The sequence below is a fragment of the Carassius auratus genome, chromosome 14, assembly GCF_003368295.1.
Source record: "Carassius auratus strain Wakin chromosome 14, ASM336829v1, whole genome shotgun sequence".
Lineage (NCBI taxonomy): Eukaryota > Metazoa > Chordata > Actinopteri > Cypriniformes > Cyprinidae > Carassius > Carassius auratus.
In genome coordinates, this window is record NC_039256.1 from 9136698 (window position 1) to 9160290 (window position 23593).

At 39.8% G+C, this 23593-nt stretch overlaps 1 protein-coding gene across 1 annotated transcript in view; it reads right to left on the reverse strand.

Annotated features, from left to right (window-relative positions):
* Positions 1 to 2441: 2441 nt before the first annotated feature.
* The window catches only part of LOC113113542 (NACHT, LRR and PYD domains-containing protein 12-like), a 245285-nt gene continuing 224133 nt past the window's right edge, over positions 2442 to 23593 (reverse strand). Inside the window, exons 7-8 of the mRNA XM_026279797.1 lie at positions 16710 to 16883; positions 2442 to 2634 (exon numbers count right to left, since the gene is read on the reverse strand). Of these exons, the coding sequence (XP_026135582.1) occupies positions 2457 to 2634; positions 16710 to 16883 (352 nt within the window). The 3' untranslated portion in view covers positions 2442 to 2456. The remainder of the gene's footprint in view (positions 2635 to 16709; positions 16884 to 23593) is intronic.

Sequence of the window (23593 nt, forward strand, 5' to 3'; positions counted from 1 at the left end):
TTCTCCATTACACATCAGTTATTAACTCTTGTGATCAAACACATCACCCTGTCATGTTTGGTCTCATCTGCAAGCTTATACACTGAATTAGAAATGTGAATAAATAAATAAAGATAATGTTAGCTGTTAGTATTTAATCTTGATCAATTTTCCTGTATTAAATAAAGCTTTTATCAAGATATCAGAGGAAAAGGAAACTTCTGATGGAGGAGAAAGTCTGAAACTCTACTGCTCCTGCAAACAGTGCTGATTCTATACAGTGTGTAGGTTCATTTTATTATATTTATGATAAGTCTGATAATTTTAAAGTGACTGTAAGCTTCATTCTCTCATGGATCACTGTAGTGAGTTCAAACTAAACTCAATCAGACTCTGTTGAACTCTAATCCTCTGTGATATTCATCCTCTGCAGTAAATCGTGAGTCTTCAACTCATTATTTTACACATTAATGTTCATCTGAAGCTAGCAGAAACAACTGAAGATCCAGTAAATATTTGGAGGGTCAAAAACAGGAGCAGCAGGTCATGTGATGTGATGAAGATGAATGAAATGAACTTCATCTTCAGACATTTGTGCTATCAGAGAGATTATCTTACCACAGTTTCTCCAGTTTACAGTGAGGATCCTCCAGTAAAACAGACAGCAGTGTGACTCCAGAGTCTTCTAGTTTATTCTCAGACAGATCCAGTTCTCTCAGGTGTGAGGGGTTTGATCTCAGAGCTGAACACAGAGCAGCACAACCTTCATCTGTGACATCACAATCGTAGAAACTGTAGAGAACAATGACACACTCTTCACTCTCTTTAAGATCAGATCAGGTCAGTTTAACAGTGATCCATAACTAAAGTATTGTAAAACTGTTCACACACAAAAATAACTTTACACACAAAACGAGAGGAGGAGCTGGGGAGGTGGAGGGATGCTGGAAGAAATGTTGCATGGAATGACTGAATGGTTAGCCTCCTCCTGAACCAATGTCTGGACCTTCATTAATATTTATCATTCTTCCCTTTCCTGCACTGAATAATAATGTGTTTAGCTGTTTCCATCACTCCACACTAACAGCACTGAGGTTATGATGAGTTGTGTTTATCCATCAGAAACAATCATGCATCATTAAGATCTGAATGTCTCAATCTGGATATATACACCTCATCTTTCCTAAATCTCCATATATTATCAGTACTTCATTCACAGATGGTTTATAAAAAAAGCACACTGAAGCACTAAAAACATAGCCTGACTACGTCAGACTTCCTATTTCCGCTCAATTTCATTTTGCTTCTGTACTCAGTCTGATACAGCGTCAGAGCTTTCTGTTTGCCACCGGTCTGGAAACAGCCGGGCCAATCAACGAACAGAGGGCGGGCTGAGAGCCGTGACGTAGATGCGTAGATTAACTTAGCATAATCTGCAAAAGTCGTTTACAGCCATGTTCACTCCAGTATTTCGCTCGCATCATCATGTGTTTACAACAGGTTTACAGTGGAAGTTCAATTATAGATTTGAGTTCGATGCATGATGTCTGTGCCTCGATGCGGCTGTACAGGCGCATAACATACGTCATAACCAAACGTATCTGATTGGCTTACGGGTAACCAATGATTTTAAACTTCAGACAAGCGCCCCCTAGCGAGAGAGAAAACACTTCTCTATTATGCCATACCAGACTCTGTCTACGAAGCAAAGTGAAGTAGCAGAGTCTGGTATTACCAGGCTACTAAAAACACTCTTTCGACTGAAATATTGATTGCTGGTTCACAATGTAAGGACTGGAGTGTTTCGTTCTAGGATGCCATTTATTCTTGTTTTTGACTTTGTGAAGTTGTTGTCAAGGCTGATCTTTTTTCGTTTTCCTTGTGAATATTTAATATAGTATAATTGGGAGTTTTAGGGAGTGTGTGTGTGTATGTGTGTGTGTTTGTCTACTTAACCATATTTTGAGAGATTTTTGAGAGATTTATTTAAACCTAGAAGGGAGATCAACCTGACAAAACCTGATATCAAAATATGGAAATTGAAATTTCTTTTAGTAAATAAAAAAAGGAAGAAAAAAGTTAAAAAAAAAAAAAAGTGAAAATTTCTTCGGCAGTTTAGGTTTGGTTATAGTATTTATAACTCACTGTATATAAGAATAGACATCTATGTCCTGATTTAAGTAGAGAAGTCACTACAGAAAAATGAATGTGATGAACAGTAAGAATGGATCCAGCATCTTCATTTCTCAGTTCTGATTGTGTTGAATCGGTTTAAAGTCAAGAGATTGAAGTGTTGATGGTGTTTGAAAGTGTGTATTTCAGTGTGACTCTCAGTCCTGCAGCATCATGTTACTGAAGAACAGATCATGTGTTCAATCATTTATAGCTCAATCAGCTGAACTCAGCAGAAAGAGACTCAACACTTCAGACATACTGTACTTTACACTGTGTTTCATGTGTGAGAGTCAAATATGATCTTACCACAGTGTCTCCAGTTTACAGCGAGGATCCTCCAGTACAGCAGACAGCAGTGTCACTCCAGAGTCTTCTAGTTTATTATTAGAAAAATTCAGTTCTCTCAGGTGTGAGGGGTTTGATCTCAGAGCTGAAGACAGAGCGGCACAACCTTCATCTGTGACAACACAATCACTCAACCTGTAGAGAACAATGACACAGTGTGAATTGTAGTTGAAGTGTGTGTAGTTTGTTATTGACTCTGGTCTCAGAGCAGGAGAGGAGATATAATGACAAGCTTTGCCACAAACTGCTGCTGACCGAATGAGATTTAGATGTTGATGCTCAATGCTGCTGTTTGAAACTGTCATGTGCTTCAGGACTGAACAGACACACAAAGCTGAATGTGAGATATTGTTTGATAGTGATATAAGACAGATCTGTCTGGAGAAACTGTCACTTGCTCCTCTAATAAACACCTACAGGAGGACATCTGCTTCACAGGAGCCACGTGTTCCCCATTACACATCAGTTATTAACTCTTGTGATCAAACACATCACCCTGTCATGTTTGGTCTCATTTGGCAGCTAACACTCTGTTAGGACCCTGCGTTACTTGCTCGCTTGCTGGTGGCAGTGTTCTTCCAGGAGAGCTTGGGAGATCGCACACCCCTGTTACCTGATCACCACTTAATTATGGAGAGGATAAAACCTTGGACTCAATCACTTCTCTTCACTTCGTCCAGGGGATCAACACCCTCTGGAGAAGTCACTTGTTTTGCGAACCTTTATTTGTTTACAGTCCATACCAACCTTTTCTGCTCCCCATAAGAATTATGATTTATCCCTTTTGATTTTGATCCCTAGACTTCGTTATATTAAGTTATTTGTGTTTTTAAAGACTAATAAAATCTTGTAAGTCATTTCTTTAGTGTACTTGTATACTTTATGTATGATCGAAACAAGCTGGCCGTAACATAAATTGGGTGTCTTGTCCATGATCCTATGGGTGTAGGAAACGTTGGTAAGTATGGGCTGTATGTGAGTATGTTTTTGTGAATGGTTGCCTTCTTATAAATGAGAACTCTGGTGAGAGAGTGTTTCCAGCTGAATTGTGAATACAATCCTTCCAACAGAGCGCTGTTTGTTGTTTTGTTTTGTTATTTTGCCTTTCTTGTTTTTGGAGGTTATCCTGAGGGGAGATTAACTCTCTGTAGGGGGTACGCTTCTGGACCTTCAGTTTGACTGATTGTCGTGGAGCTCAGCGTTTAATGCCGCCCGAGCCCATTACATCTCTGAAGACCAGGTAGGATTTAGTTTGTATTTTCTGAGTTAGGAGCTGGAGTTTTCTCCTATTGTAAACGGTAAATCCATTCTACAAAAATAAATAAGGGTAAATCGTTGTGTTTGTGTATAGTTCAGTTTAATTCCGCGCTTACGCTGTGTTTTGACTTGTGGGCAGTTTTTGTGAATGAGCATAGGTTGCGTAATACGGTAACGTAGTTTCTTTGAAGTGGCTTATGAGAGTTGTAAACAGCGTCTCACGTGTGTTAGCTAGTAGTTTCGTTTGTGTTATTGTGCTTATACAAACAAAATGTCTTTGGTGATCAAAGATTTTTTTTTGCGTGTCCATCAGAAGCTTTGCTTGAGAGTTGTACAAAGTAGCAGTTAGTGCAAATCGCCGAACGCTTCAGTGTCGATCTTACTTCTCAGGAAAAGAGGCTGAAGGAAACTATTGTGACTACTTTGAAGCGGTCACTTGTTGATAGAGGAGTTATAGAGGTAAGCACTGAGTTAATTACTCCCAGTGAATCGGTTGTGTCTACTCCTGCTGAGGTTTATAGTGAAGGTGAGACAAAATATCCAGAATTGTCTTTGCAAGAGAAGCAATTGTGTTTAGATGCGCGAAAATTCGTGCTGAACGCGACGGTCGCACTATGAAAGAATGAGCGGTAGAAAGATAATTTGAAGAGAGAAAATTAGATCATCAGTTAGCTATGCGAAGACTGGAGCTTGAGTTAGTGAAGGAACGAGAAGAGAGGATGTTTCATTTAGAGAAGGAACGAGAAGAGAGGATGTTTCATTTAGAGAAGGAACGAGAAGAGAGAGCGTTTCAGATAAAAAAAAGTTGGAGTTAGAATTAGCAGCAAAGTCAGCTGAAGTCTCACAAGCGAATGTGCCTCCTGTTCTACAACAGCAAGTGAATGCAGGTGAACCTGTGATTGACGTAGAGCCCTGCACGGGCCTCAAATCAAGGCCCGAGCCCGGCCCTGGCCCTGGCCCGAGACGCTCAGGCCCTAGCCCGACCCGTGTCTCACAGCTCATCAGAATTATCAGCCCGAGTCCGACACGAGCCTGTGTTTTTATTTATTTATTTTATTACACAGCGGAAGCCTGCCCTATTTGTAACAATTAAAAAAAGGTGTCAGTTTCGCGTTATGTTTCTTTTCATTTCTTTATCAAGTTAATTTAGAAAAATGTTTGGAGCATTTAAAAAAAATAAAAAAGACGATTAACGTTAAACAGCTGAGCCTACGGCAAGTAGCCTAAAACATATTTAATCAATTAAGCCTCTCAAATTAATGCTAATACTTTACTTGGCTACAATAAAATCCATATATAAAACACTTCAAGCATATCACACAGACAGTTAGTTTAATAAATGTTTATTTATTAAACCACAGTGAGTAAAATAAAAAAAAAATTGAAATACTGAGGCAGGCTCACAACAGCGCCCTCAAAAGAAATGAGAAATAGCCTACAATCTAAACAAAAACATTAATTAAAAACAAACTTGCAGGTTATCTTACCTCAAAAATGCACGAAAATAAAACGAAAATAAAGTCCAGTCAAATGAAAAGTTAGAGCAGTCTCTTACAGAGCATCGTGGAGAAAAAGAATAGCCTCCACAGAGGAAGGTTTTGACCCAGTCCTCCTCTCCTCTATCACTCTCTGAATTATCAGATGATGAAAGTTATAAGGTTATGAAATGTCTTTCTATGTTTGTTTTTCTATCGTCGACGTCAACTTCTCATTTTTTTTTAATGTAATGTCTAAAAATATAAATAGAAGGATAACCCAAAAAAGGCCAGAGGCCCGGCCCGCATGTGAGCTGTAACGTGAAAATTGGCCCGAAGCCCGGCCCTAGGGGCATAAATAAGTCAGGGCCGTCGGGCTTGGGCTGAAATGCAGGGCTCTAGTTTGACGTTCACAGAAATATGAGATTAATGCCGCCATTTTCTGAAAAGGAAGTGGATAAATATTTCTATTACTTCGAACGTGTTGCTTTTTCCATGAAATGGCCGAAAAGCTTTTGGACTTTATTGTTACAGTGTGTTTTCACAGGTAAAGCTCAGGAATTTAATTCTGCACTCTCACTGGAACAGAGTGGTGAGTATGAGGTTGTAAAATCTACTGTATTACATGCATATGAACTTTTGCCTGAGGCATATCATCAAAAATGTAGGAATTTGAAAAAATCTGATGAATGTACTCATGTTGAATTTGCAAGAGAAAAAGAGAACTTATTTGATCGGTGGTGCACTTCAATGAAAGTTACAACTAAAGAGGAATTAAGAGAATTAGTGCTCTTAGAGGAGTTGAAACATTGTGTTCCTCATGCTGTAGCTACGCATCTTACTGAACACAAGGTGAATACACTTTCTGAAGCTGCTATCATGGCTGATGAATTTGTGTTAACCCATCGTGGGTCATTTAGTTCAGTCGCTCTTAAAACCAACGATATGAGTAAGTCTAAGTTTTGCTTTCAACCTAAGACAAAGTCTCCTGTGAGTAGGAATATTAAGGCGTCAGTTGCTGAACATTCTAGTAAACCTGTACTGTCACGAGACATGGTTTGCTTTTATTGTAAAAAGCCTGGTCATAAAATATCTGACTGTCTTATTCTCAAGAAGAAAGAGAGATTGTTGAAACCTGTTGCTTTGGTTTCTACCTCACCATTCACTGTTGATACCTATAATAAGAAAGCTTGTCATTTATCTAGCTCTAGTGATAAATCTGTTGATCATTCTATAACTTCCTCCGTTGATTATACACCTATCACTGAGGGAAATGTGTCATTGCCTGGTTCAAATGAAACGGTGCCAGTACGTCTTCGAGATATGGGAGCCGCACAGTAGTTTCTTTTAAAAAGGAATTTTGCCTTTAACTTCTAAAACCGCTACTGGAACTCATGTTTTAGTACGAGGTTTTGAGATGGGGTTTGTTGAAGTGCCTTTACATCGAATCCATCTTTCCTAACATTGTATCTGGTGATGTAGTGGTTGGTGTTCGTTCTGCACTTCCAGTCCCTGGGATTACATTTTATTCTGGGAAATTATTTAGCTGGTGAGAATGTTTGGGGACGGAGTGTGGTGTGGCAGCTCCGCCCATAATAGCATCTATACCTAGGAAATCTGATTTTGAAAACTTTAGAGAATTTCCTGATTTGTTTCCAGCTTGTGCTGTTACTCGATCAATGGCTAAACCATTATTTGAAAATCAAGTTGAAGTTCCATTGCATAACACTTTCTTTTATACTGTTAATACAGGTAAGCCAGGATCTGCTGTGTCCAAATGTCCTGAGCAAAGAGACCTGAAGTCCTGTTATTCATTGTCTTGTGACCAGAAAGATTCAACAGTGCTGCAAATGAATCTGCTGATACATCTGAGGTTCTTTTCACTCCTGAGAAAACCAGTGTTGATCTCTCTGATGTTGATGACTGTTCTCTGACTACTTTGTTAAAGATCTCTCGAGAGGATTTAACTCGAACTCAACACAGACCCTGCTGCAGAAAACAAAGGTTTAAGAGTGTCATCGCTAAGAAGTGTTCTGATCCTCTGTCTTTTTCATACTTTCTTGATGATGGTATGCTTTGTCGGACAGTGGTCCCGCATAAACATGTTTCTTTTGAACCTAAAACTCAGATTGTGGTTCCTTTTCCAGTGAGAGACTCTGTGTTGCATTTGGCTCATCAAGGACTTGCTGGTCATACCGGAGTTCGTAAAACATATGATCGGGTCTTACGACCGTTTTATTGGCCTAAGGTAAAACGAGATGTGGCAAAACATATTCGATCTTGTCATACGTGCCAGATCACCGGTAAGCCAAATCAAAAAGTGCCTGTTGCTCCGTTGCAGCCTATTTCCTTTGTTTCCACTCCTTTTGAGCATTTGATCGTTGACTGTGTTGGTCCTTTGCCCCGGTCTAAGACTGGTCACCAATACCTTCTAACTTGTTATCCTGCTGCTTATCCGTTAAGGTCCATCACTACAAAATCTGTCTTGAAGGCCCTCACTAATTTTATGTCGACCTTTGGAATTCCCAAAGTTATTCAATCCGATTAGGGTTCGAACTTTATGTCAAAACAGTTCTCAAAAGCCCTGTGTCAACGTCGAGTAAACAACAATGTTTCTAGTGCCTATCATCCGCAGAGTCAAGGAGTTCTTGAGAGGTGTCATCAAACCCTGAAGTCCTTTTTGATGTCATATTGTGTGGAACTCGGATTAGGAAGAAGGTCTGCCGTGGATGTTATTGGTGATACGTGAGGTTGTCCAAGAAAGCCTTGGGTTTAGCCCAAATGAATTAGTGGTTGGACATGTACTGCGAGGACCTACGGCCATGTTAGCTGAGGAGTGGCAAATGTCGAAACCTTCTGAAAACATCTCAGATTATGTGAGTGGATTCCGGCGTAGATTGTATGAGGCACGAGCTCCCGCTAAAAAGAAGTTGAGTAAGTCTCAAATAAAAATGCAACAACATTTTGACCGAAAAGCTAACTTAAGGGAGTTTCAGGTGGGTGATCAAGTATTGGCTTTGATGCCTCTACCTGTCAACCCATTTCAGGCTAAATTTACAGGTCCCTACAGTGTTGTTAAACGTCTTTCCGATAATAATTATCTGTTGAATACTCCTGACCGGAGAAAAAATACAAGTCTGTCACAGTAACCTGTTGAAATTGTATATAGCTCCTGTTTGTTCTGTTACTGTTAATGTGGTAAACTCTTGTGACTTTTTTTCAGAACATCTCTCTTTTGCAGTAGGAGGGGGGATTCTTTAGAGAATGTTGAGGAGGATGAGTTTTCTTTCTCAAGGGGAAGTCGACGGGCGACTTAACCAACTCAGTGACATCACTCCTCTCTTTCTCTGTCAAATAAGAAAGATGAGAGGACAGGTTAAGAAGAATCTCAGAGTTTTTATGTAATTTCCCTCTCTTTTCTTTGACGTTCCCAGTCGTACTTCTGTCATAGAACATGATATCGACGTAGGAACCTCGTGTCAAGTTAAACAGAACGCCTATAGAGTTCCTTTTAAAAGAGATTTGCTGAAACATGAGGTGAACTATCTGCTTGCTCATAATCTGGCTGAATCTAGTTTCAGTTCGTGGAGCTCTCCTTGTGTTTTAGTAAATAAACCCGATGGCTCATATCGATTCTGCACAGACTATCGAAAACTTAACTCTGTGACAAAGCCGGACTGTTTCCCTTTATCTCGAGTTGATGACTGCGTCGATCATGTTGGCTCTGCCCGTTACGTCAGCAAATTCGACCTCTTAAAGGGGTATTGGCAGGTGCCTTTGAGTAGTCGTGCTAAGGAATTATCTGCCTTCGTTACGCCTGATGCTTTCCTGCAGTAAACGGTAATGCCTTTCGGAGTTCGAAATGCACCTGCGACTTTCCAGCGGCTCGTAAACCGTATACTGTATGGAATGTCAGGATGTGAGGCATATCTTGATGACGTCGTGCTGTATAGTTCCTCCTGGTCTGAGCATCTTAACCAGATTAAAGAATTTTTTTCTCGTTTAGCAAAGAATAATCTTATAGTTAATCTCACTAAGTCTGAATTCACGAAGGCAACCGTTACCTATTTGAGTAAGGTAGTGGGAAATGGTTGTGTAAAGAGCATTGAGACTAAGGTAGAAGCTATTTGTAACTTTCCAGCTCCCACCACTCGTCGTGAATTGCGACGAAGTTTTTGCGACAACTTTGCCAGTGTCTCACCTTTTACCGATTTTGAGTCCGAAGTTATCTTTTCAGTGGTCAGAGCCCTGTCAGCAGGCTTTTGAAAATTATAAGGCTTTGCTGGCATGTGCCCCTGTTTTGAAAGCTCCGAATTTTGAAAAGTCTTTTAGTCTTGCAATTGATGCTTGCGGTGCGGACGCTGTTTTCTTGCAGGAGAATTCGAACCAGGTTCTACATCGTGTAAGTTACTTTTCTAAGAAATTGTATCGACATCAACAGGTATATTCCACCATTGAGAAAGAAGCTCTTGCACTAGTGTTGGCCGTACAACATTTTGAGATATATCTAGAGTCAATTGCTGCACCGATTATCATTTATACGGATCATAATTCTTTGGTCTTAAATCGGATGAGGAATCGAAATCGGCGACGTATGCGATGGAGTCTCATTTTACAACCTTTCCATCTCGAGATTAAAGATATTTGGGGAAAGGATAACGTAATAGCTGACACACTTTCTAGAGCGTAACATCATTTCCACATTGTCCGTTCCTTTCTCTTTGCATCTCTAGGGCCCAGAGGTGTTGTAGAATGAAGAGAAGACTACGTTCCTTTGGATCACCAGAACTTATAATGGTGTTCGTTCTGATTAGTGTTTAACTGTCTTTCCTTTGTTTTTTAGATTCGTTGCAGAATATTTATTTTAGGAGGGAGGTGTTGCGACCCTACGTTACTTGCTCGCTTGCTGGTGGCAGTGTTCTTCCAGGAGAGCTTGGGAGATCGCACACCCGTTACCTTATCACCACTTAATTATGGAGAGGATAAAACCTTGGACTCTATCACTCCTCTTCCCTTCGTCCAGGGGATCAACACCCTCTGGAGAAGTCACTTGTTTTGCAAACCTTTATTTGTTTACAGTCCATACCAACCTTTTCTGCTCCCCATAAGGATTGATTTATCCCCTTTTTGATTATGATCCCTAGACTTCGTTATATTAAGTTATTTGTGTTTTTGAAGACTAATAAAATCTTGCAAGTCATTTCTTTAGTATACTTGAATATTTTATGTACGGTCGAAAAGAGCTGGCCGTAACACACTCTAAAAAATGTTGAGTTGTTTTTTCAACCCAAATGCTGGGTTGAGACGGCTGATTAGGACTTTGAGTTGTTTTTACCCAAGTTTGGGTTGAAAATTGGTCTCGATTTTAACCCAGCGGGGATAGGTTGGGAATGCGGACATGAAGGAGAGCATGCACATCACGTTAAAATCGTACGTCTCCAGTGTGAGCAGCCGCCATTTTCTCAGCGTGAAAGAAGTGAGAAGCGAGTGAAAGACATTATGGTAAGTAAAGATTCAAAACGTAAAGTTATGAGTTGTGTACCCGGTTGTATGAAAGGCGGAAACAAAGTAGCTTAACGTCGTGGAAACCACGTAAATGGACGTGGTTTTCACCTCAGACACGGAGGTCTTTACAGCCTCATTTAACGTTACTGAATGGAAGAGGTACTTTTAATATAACATCTGTGAATGTCTTATGTCATATTTACATAATATTTTCCAATACCTGCACTTTTTGAGGTGTTAATAGACTGTTATGGATACGGTTACACGCGTTTATTTGTTATCTTATTTTTCGAGGTTAAACTGAATGTAAATTAGTCTCCTAAAGGAAACGGCATTGTGTAGTCAAGACTATCATAATTATTTTGAGGCTGTTGAAGTGGTAATTGTTAAAAGTATGTTTTGCATGTAATATTTCAGACTTGTCGAGCTCGTGTCTTCACTGTGTTTGCACCGAGAGTTAAAGACACAGAAGCTGTGTGTGTGTGAGAGCCACAGACTGTGTGAGGAAGAGGCAGTGTTCTTCTGAAGAGAGGGACAGACGGGTTTAAGGAGAGGAAACTTCAGAATTCTATCAATTTATCTTTATTTATCAAGTTATCTTGGGGGTTCGATGCCTTGCTCAAGGGCAATACCACGACTGAGGTGCCCTTGAGCAAGGCACAGAACCCCCAACTGCTCCCCGGGCGCCGCAGCATAAATGAACACTGCTCTGGGTGTGTGTTCACAGTGTGTGTGTGTGTTCACTGCTGTGTGTGTGTGTGTGTGTGTGTGTGTGTCATCTCATTCCCTTTAAGAGCAAGATGCGCTTGTGCCATCACAATTTACATGGAGGAATTTGTTGGCAGAAAAGCTGAATGCTTCTCAAGCAAAGAAACCGATCTGATCGTGCGCAAAGTTAAAGTGTGCAAGCAGATAATCTACGGGACAAGCAGGAATCCACCAAAGCTCTGCGCGATGAGTCAGTTAATATATATGTGCATCTATTGGCAAAATTGTTCAATTAATACATGTAATTTATTAATAATTATAATAATTGTCAGGCGCTGCAAGAGTGCTCCTGGTTGAGCCAACCTTTGCCTTCTCCGTTCAACTATCAGCAAAGCTTACTCATATGACGTCGTGGGTATTAAAATCCTGTCAGATGCTTTCCCGCTTAAGCAATCTTGGACTTTCCATCCGACCACCAGCGAAATTTACCGGATTAAAAAGCCAGATTAAGCCACCCCACAAAAAATATATATAAATAAATACAAATAAATAAATTTAAAAAATAATAATACATTTTCTAACAGAAACGAGTACATCGCAGCTAAAACAAATTTTTCCCTCCGATGGCAAGATGTACCCATCCAATATCGCAAGTTACGCTTTCGCCGAACACTAACGGGTGCTTTGCAGATAAAACAATCTCAATTTTCCCTCTAATGGCTGGAGAGACTTCCCATCTGGTGTCGCAAATGTAAAAAAAAATTTTTTTTTATAATTAAATAAAAAATAATAATAAATAAATAAAATAAATAAAAAGACACTGGATGCCCCGGCCAGATAACCTTACCTTTTTCTATCCTATAGCCGGCAAGGCTTCTCTCTTCGATGCCAGGAGCTCGAGCTCCCATCGGATGCTGACGAGAGCCTCCCGGCCAGACAACCTCACCTTTTCCATTCTGCAGCCAGCGAGGCTTACCTGTTCGTTGCCTGGAGCTCACACTCCCTTTGGACGTAGGTGAAAGCCCCCGGCTACCTGCTTTGCCATTCTGTCTTACGTATGGAGAGGTTTACCCATCCAATGCATGGAGTCAGGGCTCCCATTGAATGTAGGTGAGAGCTTCCCGGCTAGACAACCTTACCTTTTCCGTCCTTCATCCAGAGAGGTTTACCCATTTGATTCCTGGAGCTAAGCTCCTATCGGACGTCGGTCCGAGCCTCCCGGCTAGACAACCTGACCTTTTCCATCCTTGGCCAGCGAGGCTTAACCATTCGATTCCGGGAGCTAAGCTCCTGTCGTTACCTTTTCTGTCCCTCATCCGGAGAGGCTTACCCGTTCGATGCGTGTGCTCCCTTCGGACGCCGGCGAGAGCCTCCCGGTTAGACAACCTTACCTTTTCCTCTTCTATAGTCAGTGAGGCTTACCCGTTCGATGTGTGTGCTCCCTTTGGACGTCGGTAAGAGTCTCTTGGCCACGCAACTTACCTTTCCATTTGACGGTAGGCGAGGCTTAACTGTCCGATGCTACGAGTCTCGTCCTCTCGCCAAATCCTACAAAAAAAAAAAACTCTCAGCCACCCTCAGCTAATCTCACATCTTTTAACCTCTCCTGGCGAGGTTTACCCATTGGATGTTCTGAGTTTAATGCCCCATCGGATGCCGCGAGAGTCCTCCCGGTCGGGTTTTCCTTTCCAACTCTCCCCGTCCGGCGAGGCTTACCCGTCTCCACCCCATCTCCTCACTTCAAGTTCACTTTATAAATAGACGGGGAAGGTGGGGGAACTCTAGGTTCAGGCCATTCCCGAACTCGGAGTCCTTCCCCGGACAGCACGCCAAATACGCATACCATACCTCAGCTAATTATATGTAAGCGTGAACTAGTGAAACCAATTTAATTTTTTATCTCTGTTTTTGTAGAATTTTGTTATTATCTTCAGAGAGTGTACAAATTGAGAAAACGTCTTAAACTGATCCTGATTATTAATGAGCTTTGAAAATGTCACAGGCTTCACTCTTCACAGAGTAGCTGTGAGCTTTCCAGAGGTTTGTGGCAGGAAAACAGAACAATGCTGTTCAGTTCCAGAACACAGTGATGAGATGCTCTCTGTGTGGCCCTCTTTTAAAACGTTTTACATTAAGCTTCCCATAAGAAAGAAAATTAACAAATGATGACTTCTAAATCTTTCACTTGTTGCCTATAAACAAAAAGGGGGATTACATAGAAAAAAAAATGATACTGAAAGATGTTTCTACTGAGAAAATGACCCCAGTGAGTCTCAGAAGAGATCAACACAGTTTTAAATGCTGGATATCACAATATGAGTACATCAAATGATTCAAGCTGCTTTCTACATTTACTATATAAATTAATAATCCCAAACTTTCAGTTCTGACCAGGGTTCGAAATGAGGGGGGTCTGGGGGGGTCCCGGACCCTCCATAAGTCATTTTTGGATTTTGGGGGTTCCCCGACAAATATATTTCAACATTAAAAATGATTGTGAAAATTATAGGTTTTAGTGAGGTTTTGTATTTAGAATGGTAATTAATTGATTTCCTAGCGCGAGGCAGCAATCAGCGCAGCTATTAGCCGAGTGAGTTCCTATACAGCGTCACAGATTGTTGTGGTGCTCCCGCAGACACATACTAGAATTAACGTGGCAAAAAGAGACATCATAAAGAGTGAAATCCTAAATTAAAATCATGTAAGTGCTTGTGTTTATATCTCCATAACTGCTTATGGTAAAATATTAGGAGTTCGAGTTCCTATATCAAAAGTTGCAGAGATACCCAGTGTAATGTAGAAGAGTACGTTTGTCAACGTTTCTTGCTAGCTATAACAAAGCTAGCTTGACAACCTAACGTTACTTGTCCAGTCAGTGATCACGAAATATAACCAGGACTTCATTCAAGTCGGTGAGTTGATTAAAGTGAATGTGATTTGAGCATGACTGCACATGAGAGCTTGGTAAGCAATCTAGGAAGCTAATATTATTTTTCTTAATACAGCATCATGGCTGTTGTTGGGGGAAATTGTAGATATCAGGGAAGCAAGAACAGCACACTTTTTGGCGTCTCCCGCCTAGTGTATCTTTTACTCTTCATGGTATCTGCAACTGCATCAAATTCTGCTTTAAAAAACTTCCTGTCAATACAGAACGAAATATGCTGTAGCCTTTTTTGCCATCAATTCTGCCGACGTTGTCTTTGCTGTATCTGTAGGCTATATATTTATGTTAAACATCCAAATGCAGACTGGTCTGTCGGCACACAGAGCCACACAGTCACAGACTGAAGTTCGTGAACACCGAATTCCCTTGTCTTTCTTATCAGTGTTTGAAAAAAAAAAAGAACGATGTGTTCTAAACGAGTTTCCCCGTAAACGCAGTCATAGAAAGAAAACGGATGCGTGTCATTACCAGTATTAGATACATGCATTCATCTTAAAGGGACAGCAACCCAATATACCCAAAAAACCAAAAGCACTGCTTTATTTCACATGTATTTTTGTTCTATTGCATTTATATATGCTTGTACTTTGTTTATTATTTTCTATGCAGAGGCACTAGGCCTGCTCTACAAAATTACCCCAATCATCCTAAAACTTTACAAAAAGAGCGACTCAAATCATCAGGTGAAATTATTTTCGGGAAGTATTGGAAGGAGAAGTAAAGCAAGAAGAAGTGATCGATAGTTTTTCAGAATTTCATTTTACTCTGTGTCTATATGGGTGGGCCGGCGATGTAAGTATCTAGATATTTGCAGCTGGGCGAGTGCTTCGATTACCTCTCTCTTTTTTGATCATACATTTGTTTGCTTATTAATAAAATTTTAGGGGACACACCAAGAGTCCCAAGTCCTTTCAAACCCTGGTTTTGATTCATGATGACGAGTTGCACATGCATGCGTGTGAACATCGGCGCTCCACACATGCACAGTAGAAAGTTTCATCCTTGTTTAGTGTCTGCACTATTTCTCTGCATAAGTTATTATCGATTAAAACATCTTTGTATTTTTTTTAACTAAAAGCTAAAAGTGCAGGCGTTGTGACTTTGTATCTCAGAAATGTGACTATATATCTCGCAATTCTGACTTTATATCTCACAAATCTGACTTTATATTTCCCAAATCTGACTTTATATATCACAATTTTGACTTTATATCTCTCAAATTTGTCTTTATATCTCACAAAAGGGACTTTTTATCTTACAGTACTCACCTATTCCAATAATTGTGAATTTATATCTCACAGTTCTGTGTTTATACATTGAAATTCAGTTTTGTTTTATTTTTGTTTTCCATCATGGAATAAAAAGGGACTTTGTAACTTTTTATCTCACAATACTAACTTTTTTCCTCAGAACTGAAAAATGAGAGAAATTGTGAAAAAAACAAAGTCTCAAATAGCTCTGAGCAATAACATTTTCCTCTGTCTTGGAGAAGTAGATGAATATGAGTGTAATATGTGCGTGTAGAGAGGGGATTCCCTGAAGGCCAGACAGACTGTGCTGGATAATGCTGTAATGACAGGGAACACAACTGTGTTTGTGTTTGCGTGTGGCTGCTGTGGTCGCTGTTTCACAGCTCTGAGCATATCTCTGGCCAGCGTTTCCACCACCATCATTGATGCATGCCATCTTTCCCCCATCGCTATTACACAATAAAATTATTTTACAGCCTAATCCTTTTGTTTTTAATATTTGGCATGTTTGTGTGATGCGCATCCCAGTGTGTAATAAGCAAAGTCAGCACGCACTGTGGACCCACCCAGAGGCGTACTTTCTACCAACAGGCTCTTTAAATAACAGAAAAATATTGCACCATTGACTTTAGACTTTAGACCATGTTTGAGTTGGTCTATGGCACAGTCTTTTTTCAGCTCCTTAAAATAGCAGTAATGTACCTGACTACACCTCTTTTTTAGACCAGCATGCCCATGGGCACACAAATGGGCGAAAATGCATTTACTAATTAAACGACGTGGCGTTGAAACTGAAACTACCAAACACACTTGTGCTGCGCCTTGCGTCACATTGCGCCGGTTGTATAGGGTCCTAAACCTCTGTGATATTCATCCTGCAGTAAATCACTTTGACCCATTATTTTACACATTAATGTTCATCTGAAGCTAGCAGAAACAACTGAAGATCCAGTAATTTTTTGTGCTGAGATTTAATGTGTACACTGAACAGTTATTCTACAAGCTGATTTTAGTCTTAAATGTATTTTAAAGGACAAAGACACGTGACTATCAGAGAGATGATCTTACCACAGTTTCTCCAGTTTACAGTGAGGATCCTCCAGTACAGCAGACAGCAGTGTGACTCCAGAGTCTTCTAGATTATTATTAGACAGATTCAGGTGTCTCAGGTGTGAGGGGTTTGATCTAAGAGCTGAACACAGAGCAGCACAACCTTCATCTGTGACACCACAATCACTCAACCTGTAATTATAAGAGAAAAGATGATGTTCATTGATAAAGTTCTTTAACCCTTTCACTGCTGAGTGTACAATATTCTAGTTGACCCCAGAGTGAGGATTTAAGGGCCGTTCACATATCGCGCCTAAAAACGCGTGTAAAATGCTAGGCGCGCCACTTTCTCCTTTCCAAAGCACTCAGGCAGTTGCGCTCCCGAGGTGTCTGCCGCTGCTAAGCAACCATGACCCACTCTCTCCATAAAGACGCGGAAATTTCAGCAAAGGATAAATGGATTTGCAGCACTAAAAATCACTCGCAGTAGCCCTGCTACTAAATTTATTTCAAAATGGCAATCCATATACAGCTATGATCAGCTGTTCCTTCATCTTGGCTGAGTTTTCAACGTTGGGAAAGGATGAAGCTGATTGGTTAGTTCTTGTCACATGACCCGCGGTGCGCTTGCGGCATTCTGAAAAGTTGAGAAGCTTTTAACTCGATGCGGTGCGCGTCACGACCGTGTCGCTTCCATTATGAGCGCGCATACCGCGCGCCTACATTGGAAATAACGAACTTGCGTGCGCAAAAGATGCGATATGTGAACGGCCCCTTATGCTGTGTTCACACCAAACGCGAATAGAGCGTCAAATTCGCGTCTACCGCGCCTAGTTTGCCGCTTGACCATTTTGAGATCATTCTTCATTCGCGCGAGTAATTCGCTTCATTCGCGCGTGAAATTAACTTCACAACAGACGCGAATTCGCGTCATGAGGGGGCTTCTGCCAGCGGAGTTCACGCAGCATTTTCAACCGCCATTTTTGTTCGGATAATTTTCAAAATATTACTGTTATTGTGTCATGAAATGTAGTTTTAAAAGTATTTCAGGCGAGAATGTAGTTGTTTTAAACTCAAATATGCGGTTTATTTATAATGACAGCGTCTATTTAAAAAATGTGTTTCGCCAATCTCGGAGATGAGCTCCATGCGATCAGCGGGAGCTCCGTCATCATGTATCCGCCGAGAGTAGCCTTACCTCGGCTAGATCTTCTGACATTTGCCGCTGGCTCTGATGTGTCTTTAGTGGTTCAAGATAAAATATAATTCGTTTGGGGTAAAATGAAACGTTTCTTATATTTGGCCTATATTCAATTTATCTATTAATATGTTTTATATATATAGGTCATTTTTTATTCCTGTCTCTATAGAAATATGAACTTTTGTCATATAGCTCCGGTTGTCTGCTCACTGACAACATCTGTCGTTCCTCCTTGTTGAATGAGTGGAGAAAGGTATTCCTGCACAACCGGAGGCTGCAGGAACATACTGTTGAATGAGTGACTCCTAGCAGGCTCCTGATTGGTTAACGCGGCGCGAATTGACGCCAAAGTTCAAATTTTTCAACTCGGGCGGCAGACGCGAATTCGCGTCAAACGCTAAATGCACAAAAAGCACCATTCGCGCTTAACGCGCGTTTCGCGCGAAGCGCTCTATTCGCGCGTCAATTCGCGTCATTCGCGCGAACTAGACGCGCGAATGAGGCGAATTCGCGTCTTCCGCGCCGCGCTTAACGCCCCATTCGCGCCGCGAGACCTCCAGACGCGCGTAAACGCGCCTTTGCATTGACTTAACATTGAAATCATTCGCACCAGACGCTCTATTCACGTTTGGTGTGAACACAGCATTAGAATGTTTCCTCTCATTATTTCCATAGAGACGCATCATGCTTGACACACAACAGACACGGAAACACTGCATTACAGATGTTTCACTTTTATTTTGTTTTTTTCTTTTTTCTTCAAAATATTCACACACTTGCTTACCATGTCATCAACTCTCTGATATTCTGATTCACAAATACATGTATGTGAGTGTATTTTGTCGTTTAAAACCCTTTATAAATGATCTTGATCATGATCTATAACGTGAGATGGATGCTGTCATGTTTGTTCACTGTCAGTCAGATTTACTGCACTTCAATTAATCAAATTCTCTTGAAATACATGAAAGTAAGTGGCTGGTGATCTTTATAGTTACTTAAACTATGTGTATCTGATATGAATAAACCATTTCAGCAAATTATATTTGAATGTAATGTAATTGCTGCTTCCACAGACATTCGTGTGTGTTTTACAAACTGTAAATGTATTGTTTTATTAGTACATATGTGTCTTTAAATGTCTGAAACCTAAAAGAAACATTAGAAACACTGCAGAGTTGTGATTCTATGACAAGTGCAGCTAAAACGTCAAGTAGGGCTAAACGATGTGTCATTTAAGCATCGATATCGTGATGTACGAATTCACAACAGTCACATCGTAGGATGTGCAATGTAGGCTGTCGTAGTTGATCTGTTATTCATTAACTGTACAGGCCAGCTGCTCCCCGGCCCTTGATGAATGTGATTTGCGGATTAATTGCAAAGCTTAACCATCATAAAATTAAAGTTTATTATTTTCATGTGTTTTTAAGTCCTGTCAGTTTAACAGGGTGCATATAAGAATGAGCAGAGAGAGAGAGAGAGAGAGAGAGGAGAGAGAGAGAGAGACAGAAAGCGAGAGAGCCCCGGCCGCGCACGCACGTTCACCTTCACCGTCTTCAAAAAACACGAGGGCAGTCGCGCAAATTAATCAAAATCAATTGATACGATGGTGTCAAAAAAATAATAAAACTATCCAGTGATGAAATGTTTTCTGTGTTGTCAAATCTTGTGCGATATCCTAAACTGCAGAGATAGTTGTACACGTCTGATTCACGAACTAATGATTCCTTTGAACCGATTCAATTTAATGAATGGTTTAAACAACTGACCTGTCCAACACTGAACTCACGAGACATCTGAATTGGTGTATAAAAAAATCTGTAACACTTTACAATAATGTTCTATTTATTACACTATTTATCTACATTATTTAACCTTTACTATTACTAAACTGCACTTCTACAACTTTGTTAATTTCAACATTTAGGCTATAGCCTTCATTGTTGAAATCAAAAGTTGTACAGTATTTGTTAACATAGTTAATGCACTGTTAAGTAACATTACCAAACAATGGACAGCTGTGTTTTTATAAACTAAGATAAACAAAGATTAATAAATATAGTAACAAAAGTATTGCTCGTGGCAAGTTCATGCTAGTTAATATGTTAACAATTCAAACCATATCTTAAAGTGACTAACAAATAATTTACTCCAATTAAGTAATACGCTGATGTTTAAATAATTTAAAATGAGAATGTAAGTGTGCTCACCCCATTTTTGTTTGTAAGAAAAAATTATATTAGATTTCATATCGCAATATATATCGCAGAAAAATAAAATATCGCAGTGTCATTTTTTCCCAATATCGTGCAGACCTAGCATGAAGTACTGTTTGTATCTGGCCATTATGTGACGTCACTGAACATTATAAACATTATATTGTGTGACTGTAGCGCTCAAAAGGTTACACATGGAGGAGGTTATTAACAACACGAGGACAAGGGGTTTATCTCATCAACAATAACAAAGACAAGAGTGGGTTTAGTAATAAACAGTTGTACACTAGACTGTATATATGCAGAGCTGGGAAGTAACTGATTACATGTGATCTGGATTGTGTAATAATAATTATGTGTAATAAGATTATATTACATTTTGAAGTGAAGTGACATTCAGCCAAGTATGGTGACCCATACTCAGAATTTGTGCACTGCATTTAACCCATCCGAAATGCACACACACAGAGCAGTGAACACACACACACACACACACACTGTGAGCACACACCCGGAGCAGTGGGCAGCCATTTATGCTGCGGCGCCCGGGGAGCAGTTGGGGGTTCGATGCCTTGCTCAAGGGCACCTAAGTCGTGGTATTGAAGGTGGAGAGAGAGCTGTTCATGTACTCCCCCCAACCACAATTCCGTCCGGCCCGGGACTAGAACTCACAACCCTTCGATTGGGAGTCTGACCCTCTAACCATTAGGCCAAGACTTCTTTTAAAATACTCAGAATCAGACTACAGTTACTTTTTTGTGGATTACATGATTACTTCACACAATAGCAATTCACTAGTTCACGCTTAAATATAATTAGCTGATGTATGGTATGCGTATTTGGCCTGCTGTTCGGGGAAGGGCTCCGAGCTCGGGAATGGCCCGAACCTAGTACTACTAGAACTAGACTTCCCCGTCTAATTATAAAGTGAACTCGAAGTGAGGAGATGGGGTGGAGGAGGGATGCTCATTAACCATCAATGGATAGAGGTAAGTCAGTGATATTTATACTATGGGATTGATTACTAGATTGTGGTCCACCTGTGATGATTAGGCTAAGTATCTGATGCGCTCCTCCCGAACCTTGTTAACGAGAACATCATTAAATTGTTCATAATATACTGATTCTCCCTAATAACTCTTTTCATCTTTTCAATGTTTCTTTGTTAAATAACTAAACTCTTAAATACATTGAGAAAGTCTTCAGTTTTCTGGACAGTCACACAAAGACAAAAGTCTCTGATCAGCTGACTGTAATTACACAGAAAACTGAGAGGACATACAGCACTTGACCACTGGATTTACTCAAATCTTTTCTTAACAATTCAACATTGAAGAATACAATATTTATTATTTTAATGCTTTTGTATTTCAAACAAATTAAAAGGAAAACAAATTTATATTATTTCTTATATACATGTAATGCAGTTATCTGAAACTAGTATGTTTGCTTGAAGTACTCCTAAGATTTTAAAATAAATATTTTAACAAATAAGTATCACATTTGCATGTTCACGGTTCTCTGATGTTGGTTAATGGTCACATGACATACAGGTAAACAAATTAAATAATTATTTATTATTAAGTGTTTGGTTTTGATTGATTCTATTTTAAAATAATTTGTTTTAAGATAAAACATATTTGACTAATTAATTATTTGCTTTTTATAAAACTCACAAACCACCAGCAGTTCGTTTATAAACCCTAGTTTGGGAAACCTTGACGTAATGTTATGTTTATTGTAATTTATGTTGACAATTACCAATAAATGGAATATATTTTCTTACTCTTTGTATTTTTATATCACTATGGAACAAGATTATCCTATTTAAATCAATGTGATAAACAAGTTTGGTCAAGAGTACAGGTTCGTAGCCAGCTTATTGAAGGCCTGGACCTTTTTGCAGTTTTTCTCCACCTTTAATATTTAATCATGAGGTTCAAATACTTAATTTTGCACCTTTTATGCACTAATTTGTGCTGGATTATTTTATCTGCTGGTATCTTAATGAGCACACTTTTTGATGCACCTAAAATATTTACTGCATTGTTGTCAAATTTCTTCCTCATGTAACACCTTTGTCAGTCCATACACAGTTCATAAGATTAAAGACCACACTAACAACAGAATAGATTTAATGGACATATATGGTAATTAAATGGCTTTCCTGAGGTAAATGTTATGTGACATAATTGTTCCCCAGCAGTTTTATTGACCTCTTTCCACATTGAAAAAAAACTGATTGATCGATATGAGGGGGAATATACATTTCGGTAAGTAATGTTATCTTTCAACATTGTCCATTCGTGTTTATTTACTATTAGCCAGAGATGATCGGTTCACTTGTCACTATAGGGATCTGTCACATCACATGTACACGAGCCAAAACTTATAGCTATAATTCTGTAATAAAATTGACAGAATCTGAGAGCTGCGATTATTTTTTATAACATAAGTATCCTTCTCTGTCTTGTCTGTCGGTCTCCGAGTCCTCTTTGCTTTGTGATTTTACTGTGCATGAGAAAATGAATGTGTGGTGTAGAGCGTGTAAAGTGTCAATTGCATGTGTCTCACGCTGAATGAGTGAGAGTTGGCAAGCATCGTAAGTCAATTAATCATTCCAGATAATTTACCTCAAGCGGTCTGCTTTGAAGTTCTCAGAGGAATAAGACGCACACGGAAGGAGAAGCATTTCCATTGGCTCCAGTCTGCTGGTATTGGCCAATCACAAATGTCGATATTGCACAGCCAATATCACTGAATTTCTCACTATGTTTAATTATTAGAATTATGCTATGTTTATATGGCTATTATATTGTAGACTATTGAGTGGATAAAGTATATAAATCCTTTTAATAACCCCCCCCCCCCCCATCATCATTCAGAGGCGATGCTTCTTCATCGTTGCTTTGAAAAGTGTATTGCGAGAAGAACTCTCTGAACTGCATGCTGTTTTTTTTGTGTGTGTACAAACTGTATATTCTATGTCCCTTCACCAACCCTACACCTAACCCTAACCCTCACAGGAAACTTTGTGCATTTTTACTTTCTCAAAAAAACTCATTCTGTATGATTTATAAGTGTTTTGAAAAATGGGGACATGGGTTATGTCCTCATAAGTCACCCTCTCCTGTAATACCTGTGTCATACCCATGTCATTATAGTTGTGTCCTGATATGTCACAAAAACAAGAGCACACACACACACGCACACACAAACACACACACACACAAACACACACACACACACACACACACACACTCTATAGTAACGATCTGTGACAACTATCAACTGCCTAAAACTATGATAGCAACCAGCCAGAACACTGTAGTCAGTGCCTAGCAACCAACCAAGTTACCATAGAAACTGCCTTTTAACAACTCATAACCAGTGGTGTAGTGGATGATCAGCCCGTGATGATCTCCTCATGCTGCGGTGCGTCGTATCATGTGTCCACCATAGATATTGTCAAAAGCATCAAA